Source organism: Pan troglodytes, chromosome X (genome assembly GCF_028858775.2).
Source record: "Pan troglodytes isolate AG18354 chromosome X, NHGRI_mPanTro3-v2.0_pri, whole genome shotgun sequence".
NCBI lineage: Eukaryota > Metazoa > Chordata > Mammalia > Primates > Hominidae > Pan > Pan troglodytes.
The window spans coordinates 55,486,208-55,497,172 of record NC_072421.2 but is presented as its reverse complement, the minus strand read 5'-3'; the positions used below and the strand labels follow the sequence as shown (position 1 = coordinate 55,497,172).

The following is a 10,965-nucleotide window of genomic DNA, read 5'->3' as shown; positions in this document are numbered from 1 at the left end:
CTTGTCACTAGTGCTCCCCAGCTGGGGACCTAGTTCATGCAGTGCTTAGCTCTTGGAGAAAAGGTGGTAGGATTTGCGCCTGATCCCACATGACTTAGTATAGCATGGGCCATCGTGCCAGGTACCAATCCGGACTTACTCCATTGCCCCTTTGCCCCCTTGGACACACACACTTTTAAACAATGTGTGCACCCTAACGAACCATAGTTCCTGAGAGAAGTGCAAGGTTACCTTTCGGAGATGCCACAGGTGGAGCCTTTTCTCTGGCTCATCCAGTATCTCAGAAGTTCTGCTTTTTTATAGCCTTTTCTCAAATTATTTCAGAGTTGTTATTATTAACCATTTTTATTGTCATTAGTTTAAAGTCAGCCACAACACCCACCCTTTGAGGGTCTGCCCCGCTCACTTCTTCCCTTGCCTCATTCCTTGTTCTCCACTTTCCCCTTCATATAACCTTAACAGTTCGGTGAAGAGTTTATTTCCAAATGTCCACGCTACCTTCAGTGCCTCCATTTTTACTCCCTCCCCTTCTTCTCTATTATTTCCAAACCTCAGATTGTCCCCTCACCAAGATTTTCTGACGGTCTCATCTTTTTTTATTTCTGAAGTACCCCATGACAACCTTTTCCCCTGCAACCACCCCTTCTCTCTACCCTCCTCCTCTCAAGATGATTTATGTGTATTTTCTACTTCCGTGGCAGGCACCCTGTGATGTCCCCTTCTTTTTGCCAGTGCTCCCTCCCCTATGCTGGGTGGAGTATCCAATCAAATATCTAATACATAATATTTTCATCATATATTCTGATCGCATATTTCAGTCCCCCCCAAACTTATTTAAGTGTCTCTTGAATTTTCACACATCCTATGGTGCTCCCTTCCCCGGCCCACTCCCCAAGACAGGTCACATAAGGTTTTTTACATTTTCATGGCACTTCAGGCTCGTTCTCTATCCCAGCATTTACTGCACTGCCAGTTTACCTATTTTTCTTTCCCACATAATCTAGAACATTCTTTGGACCTGGAGGATGTGTACTAGGGAGTATCCCTAGAATCTAGACTGGTGCCTCACATAACAGGTGGTCAGAAAATGCGCAAGATGTACTATTCGTTAGGCTTTTATTTTTCTCTATGTTCTGCAGTAACTAAGGAAAATCATGGTAAATGTCAATCTTCACGCAACAGCAGACACAAAGGGTTTCAGAAACGTCAGATATAAAGAAATCCTCCATCCTTCTTCAACATTTTACTGGGTATTTCAACTTCAAAAGAACAGCTTATTTCTATAAGTGCTGTACAAGATCATAGATTATGATGGAACGACTTCATTTTAGAACGTTAGCAAAACTGTTATACTAAATGTCAATGACAGGAAACAAAGAAAAAAATTTGTTCAATTATATTTTTAAACATATTGTTATTCTCAACAAACGGAATTTTAAAACGAATACAATTTTCCATTATCAAAAGCAAACACTCTATTTCGCAGTTGAACAACCATCACTGATCACAAATATCAAATACAGTGTCCCCCGCCCCCAATCGACATCATTTTCAACTTAGGACCCTGGCATCTACTCCTTGGGGTACCTGTGACTCTCTTTTACACCCCCAAGGGTCTGCCTCAGATCTACTTAAGGGGCGGAATAACCCCTAGCACCTGAATTGAGGATAGCCTCAACCTCTGCATCATCGTCTGAATCCCAGTCATAATTACAAGGCCAGTCTTTAGAGCATCGGTTACGAACCCTTGCCACAAAATGCATGACTTTCAGTTTGCTCGATTCCACGTGTGCTCGGGGCCCCCAGAAGAACTCATACTCCACCGGACTGCTACGGGGCACCGGTTTATAAATCAGGTACCCTCTGCGCACAAACTCTTCTGTGACGATCTTCTTCGGATCTCCAAAGATGCTGTGCTGACGTCCAGGCTGCATTCCTAACTTCCCCAGCACTTTCCAGACCAGAGCTTCCTTGGCGCTGTTGCCCATGATGAAGATGAGCGCTAATATAGACATCAGGAGACTTTTCTTGGTGCCCTGAAAATTACTCCGGGGCACTGAAGGCTTTTGTGCTTGGGCAGTGCTCGAGGCTTCTTCAGGGGTGGTAGAGGCCTCCTCTGGAGTGCTCGGGTCTTCCTCGGGGCCGCTCAGGTCGTCTTCGGGGGTGCTCGCTACCACAGAGGCGGCCATAGGGGTCTCGGAGGCCTCTGAGGCCTGGATTTTGCGATTGTTGCGGTTCTCTTCTGCGGCTCTCGCATTACGGCGGCGCCGACTCTTTCGTCCCCGAGGCATGTCTCCTGCTGGAGGCTCAAAGCTTACAGCAGTCCTAGGGAAGGATGCTTGTAGCCTCTTCAGGAAGCAACAGCTTTATACCGTAAGAAGCTGCTGCCGCTGGAGCTACCAATGTCAATAGAGTCTTTGTAGCAATAAACAAGCCGTTCTCAGCTACAAAGGCTAGTTCCCACGCCAGCTGACTTGCGCGAGCAGCCGCCGCCAGCACTTGCCGCAGCTGCAAGCCCGCGAGAAAGCTCAGCAAAATTGGCCCCGCCTCTCCTGCCACGCACACTCCTAGCACCAAAGAGGAAGTAGGCTGGTCCTCCACAGGGACTTCCGCTAGCAGATAGGAAAAGGGGCAGGCAGCGACAGGGGTGGGACAAGGGCAGAAATGACAGCTAGAGATTGGAGGGGCCTGGAGTTTGCAGAAGAGAAAAAAATAGCTTAAAGTTTCTGTATTTTCAGCCTACTACAAACATTCCAAGATTGGCTCGACGGTCTAGGGAAGGAGTGCGTCGGCTCCATTCCCACTGACGACGGGCTGTGTGTGTGTTGAGGGTTGGGAGGCCAGGGGTGGCGGGAGGGTGTATTCTTGGAAGGAGTCAGCTGTCTCCAGCCTTCCTTTCCTGTCTTGGCTTACACAGCGCGTTCATTCACTCGCCCTGTTTTCAGAAGGCATTTGTGTGTATACTAATCAATTTGTGGTCCCATGTAGGACCCGGATAATATTGTTATGGCAGATGTGCTGGATGATGTGAGGAGATGGGACTGCAGAAACAAGCAGGGTGAAAGAGGTGCAGAGCCTTTAAAATGTGGTAGATATATGCACGATATATATACTGCCCTGCTTTTATACATACATACATACATACATACCTATATCGTGCATATATCTACCACATTATGTTTATATACAGTGCATATATCTACCACACATATATGTATGTATGTATGTATGAAAGCAGGGCAGTGACAGGATCAGAGGAATTGCATTTGTGCAACCTCTCAGAAAAGCAAACTGTTTCCTGGCAGACCACATAGGAAGCAATTGGAATAAGAAGCACTGGGAACTAAAGTATGCCTTAAGGCTGTTGCCATGGGGATGGAGAGGCAGAAAGACATTTTAAAGGTGACCGTTGAAGGGCTTTGCAGACAGAATGGATGAAGTGGGGAATGTGGAGGGGATGATGGAGTTCAGATTGGCTCCAAGGTTTCTAGGCTCCAGTCTTCCTGGACTCCTGATTTATTTTGCTTCTTTCAGAGCATACTCTGAACTTTATCCACTGCTTGCTTTTGCTCACTGTTTGCTCTGCCTGACCTGTCTTCTCAGCCTTCTCCAACTATCTAAATTCCATTTGACTGCTCACAGACCTGTTTCTCCCTGAAGCTTGTCTTGATCTGCCCAAAAGGGTAATGAGTCCATTTTTACTCCATTGAGGAAAGCCCTATAACTAGCACTCTATATCTTTCTTATGTCGTTCAAGGTATTAGTTTAAGCAAGTCACTTCTCTCTAAGCCTGTTTTCCCATCTATAAAGTGGGGCTAAAGTACAGCCCTCATAGGGTTGTGAGAATTAAATGAGATAAAAAGTGAAAAGCATTTATTACATGGTAAGCACAGATTTTACCTCTCAAGGTTTCCCAAGCGGTGTGTGAGTGTGGCATTTAATAAACGCGTGCTGAAGGAATTCATGATGGAAAAGATTTTATAGGTGTTCTTAACTGAACTCTTAAGAAACAAATGAATACTTTATGCCTGTCTTGCTGAAATTTTCTTTATAATTAGAGCCCACCGAGACCTCCTGTTGGGTAAGTTAGCAATAAATCAATTTGGTCAAGCAAAGAAAGCACCTCTCCAGGACACAGAGCACTCTTGAGCCAGCCCTCCGTTTGGGATAACCTTTGCGCGCGTTCTGGGACATGACCTACTCAAAACAGTAGTCTGGCTCCATCTGCTGTCCCACATTCTGAGAATTCTCGCAGTTTCTGGTCCATTGATAATTGCTCTGAATTGTTTTTCAGTACAGGTATGAACTTATTTTACTGTTTCCAGGAATTTGGGTCTTGCATGGAAGTCTATAGCATGTACAATCCTACCCTCATGAAACAAAAATGGGAGGATTACTTTTGCAGTTTATTTGCTTGTTTTTAGCATGAATTTTTTTTACTGCGACTTAATCTCAAACGTAGGGCAAAGAAGAGAGATTAATATTATAAACACCAATAGCTAGCTGTATAAAATTTAAATATTAGGCCCTACTTACTGTTTATCTTTTATATATTGGATATGGTAAAACCCTCCTATTACGTCTTCCCTGACCCACTCTGCTCTCTCCTTCCCCACTGTGCTCCTCTATAATGAAGTCAGCAATTATGCCCATGGAGACTTGTATATATTTGCTACCTACTTCTGTGTCTGTACACAATATAGAATCTCTTCCTTTATTTAAAGCACATCTTCATAATGTATACATTGATCAACACGTTGGTTTTCCAGCTCAACTTTATATTTTTTATGTTTACCCATGTAAATATATGGAACTCTAGTTCATTTATTTTAATTTTGTACATTTCATCATTTTCAATTTATCCTGTTCCTAATGATCCACGCCTATGCAGTTCCCATTTTTCCAAAACAAAATAATACTCTTATTAATATTTGTGTGCATGTTCCCTATGAACATGTGCATGCATTTCTCTAGGATCAACATCAACGAGTAGGGTTGCTGATGTGTTGGCATGTCTATGTTTAGATAGAACACATGGCTTTCCACTTTGTTTCATTTATAAAAATCAAACCATTCCATATTGAATTTCCAGGCAAACCTTTTTCCTAATTAATAATGAAATCTCCTCAATTTATACCTCTAATTCTTTCATTCTAGTGGCTGAATGTTATTCCTTGCAATGGATTTACCATAATCTCTTCAAGTGTCTGCCTGTTGGCTGGGCATACTGTATTTCCAACTTATTTAATTTTCTTTTTCTATTATTATTATACTTTAAGTTCTAGGGTACATGTGCACAACGTGCAACTTTGTTACATAGGTATATATGTGCCATGTTGATTTGCTGCACCCATTAACTCGTCATTTACATTGGGTATTTCTCCTAATGCTATCCCTCCCCCTACCCTCCACCCCACGACAGGCCCCAGGGTGTGATGTTCCCCTCCCTGTGTCCAAGTGTTCTCATTGTTCAATTCCCACCTATGAGGGAGAACATACAGTGTTTGGTTTTCTGTCCTTGTGATAGTTTGCTCAGAATGTTGGTTTCTAGCTTCATCCATGTCCCTACAAACGACATGAAATCATCCTTTTTTATGGCTGTATAGTATTCCATGGTGTATATGTGTCACATTTTCTTAACCCAGTCTATCATTGATAGACAGTTGGGTTGGTTCCAAGTCTTTGCTATTGTGAACAGTGCCACAATAAACATATGTGTGCATGTGTCTTTATAGTAGAATGATTTATAATCCTTTGGGTATATACCCAGTAATGGGATCACTGGGTCAAATGGTATTTCTAGTTCTAGATCCTTGAGGAATTGCCACACTGTCTTCCACAATGGTTGAACTAATTTACACTCCCACCAACAGTGTAAAAGCTTTCTTATTTCTCCACATCCTCTCCAGCATCTGTTGTTTCCTGACTTTTTAATGATTGCCATTCTAACTGGTGTGAGATGGTATCTCATTGTGGTTTTGATTTGCATTTCTCTGATAACCAGTGATGAGCATTTTTTCATGTGTCTGTTGGCTGCATAAATGTCTTCTTTTGAGAAGTGTCTGTTCATATCCCTTGCCCACTTTTTGATGGGGTTGTTTGTTTTGTTGAAAATTTGTTTAAGTTCTTTGTAGATTCTTGATATTAGCCCTTTGTCAGATGGCTAGATAGTAAAAATTTTCTCCCATTCTGTAGGTTGCTTGTTCACTCTGATGGTAGTTTGTTTTGCTGTGCATAAGATCTTTAGTTTAATTAGATCCATTTGTCTATTTTGGCTTTTGTTGCCATTGCTTTTGATGTTTTAGTCATGAAGTCCTTGCCCATGCCTATGTCCTGAATGGTAATGCCTAGGTTTTCTTCTAGGATTTTTATGGTTTCAGGTCTAACATTTAAGTCTTTCACCCATCTTGAATTAATTTTTGTATAAGGTGTAATGAAGGGATCCAGTTTCAGCTTTCTACATATGGCTAGCCAGTTTTCCCAGCACCATATATTAAATAGGGATTGCTTTCCCCATTACTTGTTTTTGTCAGGTTTGTCAAAGATCAGATGGTTGTAGATTTGTGGTATTATTTCTGAGGGCTCTGTTCTGTTCCACTGGTCTGTATCTCTGTTTTGGTACCAGTACCATGCTGTTTTGGTTACTGCAGCCTTGTACTATAAAGTCAGGTAGCATGATGCCTCCAGCTTTGTTCTTTTTGCTTAGGATTGTCTTGGCAATGTGGGGTCTTTTTTGGTTCCATATGAACTTTAAAGTAGTTTTTTCCAATTCTGTGAAGAAAGTCATTGGTAGCTTGATGGGGATGGCATTGAATCTATAAATTACTTTGGGCAGTATGGCCATTTTCACGATATTGATTCTTCCTACCCATGAGCATGGAATGTTCTTCCATTTGTTTGTATCCTCTTTTATTTCATTGAGCAGTGGTTTATAGTTCTCCTTGAAGAGGTCCTTCACTTTCCTTGTAAGTTGGATTCCTAGGTATTTTATTCTCTTTGTAGCAATTGTGAATGGGAGTTCACTCAAAATTTGGGTCTCTGTTTGTCTGTTGTTGGTGTATAGAAATGCTTGTGATTGTTGCAAATTGATTTTGTAACCTGAGACTATGCTGAAGTTGTTTATCAGCTTAAGGAGATTTTGGGCCGAGACAATGGGGTTTTCTAAATATACAATCATGTCATCTGCAAACAGGGACAATTTGACTTCCTCTTTTCCTAAGGGAATACTCTTTATTTCTTTCTCTTGCCTGATTGCCCTGGCCAGAACTTCCAATACTATGTTGAGTAGGAGTGGTGAGAGGGGGCATCCTTGTCTTGTGCCGGTTTTCAGAGGGGATGCTTCCAGTTTTTGCCCATTCAGTATGATATTGGCTATGGGTTTGTCATAAATAGCCTTTATTATTTTGGGATATGTTCCATTGATACCTAGTTTATTGAGAGTTTTTAGCATGAAGGGCTGTTGAATTTTGTCAAAGGCCTTTTCTGCATCTATTGAGATAATCATGTGTTTTTTTGTCATTGGTTCTGTTTATGTGATGGATTGTGTTTATTGATTTGTGTATGTTGAACCAGCCTTGCATCCCAGGGATGAAGCCAACTTGATCATGGTGGCTAAGCTTTCTGATGTGCTGCTGGATTTGGTTTGCCAGTATTTTATTGAGGATTTTTGCATCAATGTTCATCAGGGATATTGGTCTAAATTCTCTTTTTTTGTTTTGTCTCAGCCAGGCTTTGGTATCAGGATGATGCTGGCCTCATAAAATGAGTTAGGGAGGATTCCCTCTTTTTCTGTTGATTGGAATAGTTTCCGAAGAAATGGTACCAGCTCCTCTTTATACCCCTGGTAGAATTCGGCTGTGGATCCGTCTGCTCCTGGACATTTTTTGGGTGGAAAGCTATTAATTATTGCCTTAATTTCAGCAATAATTTCAGTTATTGGTCTATTCAGAGATTCAACTTCTTCCTGGTTTAGTCTTGGGAGGGTGTGTGTGTCCAGGAATTCATCCATTTCTTCTAGATTTTCTAGTTTATTTGCGTAGAGGTGTTCATAGTATTCTCTGATGGTAGTTTGTATTTCTGTAGGATCAGTGGTGATATCCCCTTCATCATTTTTTACTGCATCTATTTGATTCTCTTTTCTTCTTTATTAGTCTCGCCAGTGGTCTATCAATTTTGTTTATCTTTTCAAAAAACGAGATCCTAGATTCATTGATTTTTTGACGGATTTTTTATGTCTCTGTCTCCTTCAGTTCTGCTCTGATCTTAATTATTTCTTGCCTTCTGCTAGCTTTTGAATTTCTTTGCTCTTTCTTCTCTAGTTCTTTTTATTGTGATGTTAGGGTGTCGATTTTAGATCTTTCCTGCTTTCTCTTGTGGGCATTTAGTGCTATAAATTTCCCTCTACACACTGCTTTAAATGTGTCCCAGAGATTCTGGTATGTTGTGTCTTTTATCTTATTGGTTTCAAAGAACATCTTTATTTCTGTCTTCATTTCGTTATTTTCCCAGTAGTTATTCAGGAGCAGGTTGTTCAGTTTCCCTGTAGTTGTGCAGTTTTCAGTGAGTTTCTTAATCCTGAGTTCCAATTTGATTACACTGTGGTCTGAGACACAGTTTGTTGTGATTTCTGTTCTTTTACATTTGCTGAGGAGTGCTTTACTTCCAGTTATGTGGTGAATTTTAGAATAAGTGAGATGTAGTGCTGAGAAGAATGTATATTCTGTTGATTTGGGGTGGACAGTTCTGTAGATGTCTATTAGGTCAGCTTGGTGCAGAGCTGAGTTCAAGTTCTGGATATCCTTGTTAACCTTCTGTCTCATTGATCTGTCTAATACTGACAGTGGGGTGTTAAAATCTCCCATTATTATTGTGTGGGAGTCTAAGTCTCTTTGTAGGTCTCTAAGGACTTGCTTTATGGATCTGGGTGCTTCTGTATTGGGTGCATGTATATTTAGGATAGTTAGCTCTTCTTGTTGAATTGATCCCTTTACCATTATGTAATGGCCTTCTTTGTCTCTTTTGATCTTTGTTGGTTGAAAGTGTGTTTCATCAGAGACTAGTATTGCAACACCTGCTTTTTTTTTTTTTTTTTTTTTTTTTGCTTTCCATTTGCTTGGTAGGTCTTCCTCCATCCCTTTATTTTGATCCTATGTGTTTCTCTCCATGTGAGATGGGTCTCCTGAATACAGCACACTGATGGGTCTTGACTCTTTATCCAATTTGCCAGTCTGTGTCTTTTAATTGGGGCATTTAGCCCACTTACATTTAAGGTTAATAATGTTATTTGTGAATTTGGTCCCGTCATTATGATGTTAGCCGGTTATTTTGCCCGTTAATTGATGCAGTTTCTTCATAGCATCGATGGTCTTTACAATTTGGCATATTTTTGAAGTGGCTGGTACTGGTTGTTCCTTTCCATGTTTAGTGTTTCTTTCAGGAGCTCTTGTAAGGCAAGTCTGGTGGTGACAAAATCTCTCAGCATTTGCTTGCCTGTAAAGGATTTTATTTGTCCTTCACTTATGAAGCTTAGTTTGGCTGGATATGAAATCCTGGGTTGAAAATTCTTTTCTTTAAGAATGCTGAATATTGGCCCACACTCTCTTCTGGCTTGTAGAGGAGGTTCTGCCGACAGATCACCTGTTAGTCTGATGAGCTTCCCTTTGTGGGTAACCCGACCTTTCTCTCTGGCTGCCCTTAACATTTTTCCTTCATTTCAACCTTGGTGAATCTGACCATTATGTGTCTTGGGGTTGCTCTTCTCGAGGAGTATCTTTGTGGTGTTCTCTGTATTTCCTGAATTTGAATGTTGGTCTGCCTTGCAAGGTTGGGGAAGTTCTCCTGGATAATATCCTGAAGAGTGTTTTCCAACTTGGTTTTTTTCTCCCTATCACTTTCAGGTACACCAATCAAACGTAGATTTGGTCTTTTCACACAGCCCCATATTTCTTGGAAGCTTTGTTCATTTCCTTTTATTTTTCATTCTCTAACCTTGTCTTCTCGCTTTATTTCATTAATTTGATCTTCAATCACTGATACCCTTTCTTCCACTTGATCGAATCGGCTATTGAAGCTTGTGCATGTGTCACGTAATTCTTGTGCCATGGTTTTCAGCTCCATCAGGTCATTTAAGGTCTTTCTACACTGTTTATTCTAGTTAGCCATTCATCTAATCTTTTTTTCAAGGTTTTTAGCTTCCTTGTGATGGGTTTGAAGATCCTCCTTGGGCTCGGAGAAGTTTGTTATTACTGACCTTCTGAAGACTACTTCTGTCACCTCGTCAATATCACTCTGCGTCCAGCTTTGTTCCATTGCTGGTGTGATCCTTTGGAGGAGAAGAGGCACTCTGGTTTTTAGAATTTTCAGCTTTTCTGCTCTGGTTTCTCCCAATCTTTGTGGTTTTATCTACCTTTGGTCTTTGATGTTGATGACCCACAGATGGGGTTTTGGTGTGGATATCCTTTTTGTTGATGTTGATACTATTCCTTTCTGTTTGTTAGTTTTCCTTCTGACAGTCAGGTCCCTCAGCTGCAGGTCTGTTGGAGATTGCTGGAGGTCCACTCCAGACCCTGTTTGCCTGGGTATCACCAGCAGAGGCTGCAGAACAGCAAATATTATAGAACAGCAAATATTGCTACCTGATCCTTCCTCTGGGAGCTTTGTCCCAGAGGGGCACCCAGCTGTATGAGGTGTCAGTCGGGCCCTACTGGGAGGTGTCTCCCTGTTATGCTACGCGGTGGTCAGGGGCCCACTTGAGGAGGCAGTCTGTCCGTTCTCAGAGCTCAAACACCATGCTTGGAGAATCACTGCTCTCTTCAGAGCTGTCACACAGGGACGTTTAAGTCTGCAGAAGTTTCTGCTGCCTTTTGTTCAGCTATGCCTGCCTCCAGAGGTGGAGTCAGCAAGCCTTGCTGCGCTGTGGTGGGTTCGGCCCAGTTCGAGCTTCCCGGCCACTTTGTTTACTTACTC

General features: G+C 41.7%; 1 protein-coding gene across 1 annotated transcript; it reads right to left on the bottom strand.

Annotated features, from left to right (window-relative positions):
• Window positions 1–1,099: 1,099 nt before the first annotated feature.
• On the bottom strand, window positions 1,100–2,599 carry MAGEH1 (MAGE family member H1). Its single transcript, XM_016944036.3, has one exon. It carries the CDS (start codon window positions 2,289–2,291, stop codon window positions 1,632–1,634), a length of 660 nt encoding a protein of 219 aa, XP_016799525.1. The 5' UTR covers window positions 2,292–2,599; the 3' UTR covers window positions 1,100–1,631.
• Between the last annotated feature and the right edge of the window lie 8,366 nt (window positions 2,600–10,965).

Bases quoted from the DNA above. Each gene is read 5' to 3' on its own strand.
- MAGEH1 (XM_016944036.3), bottom strand. From the start codon at position 2,291: ATGCCTCGGGGACGAAAGAGTCGGCGCCGCCGTAATGCGAGAGCCGCA.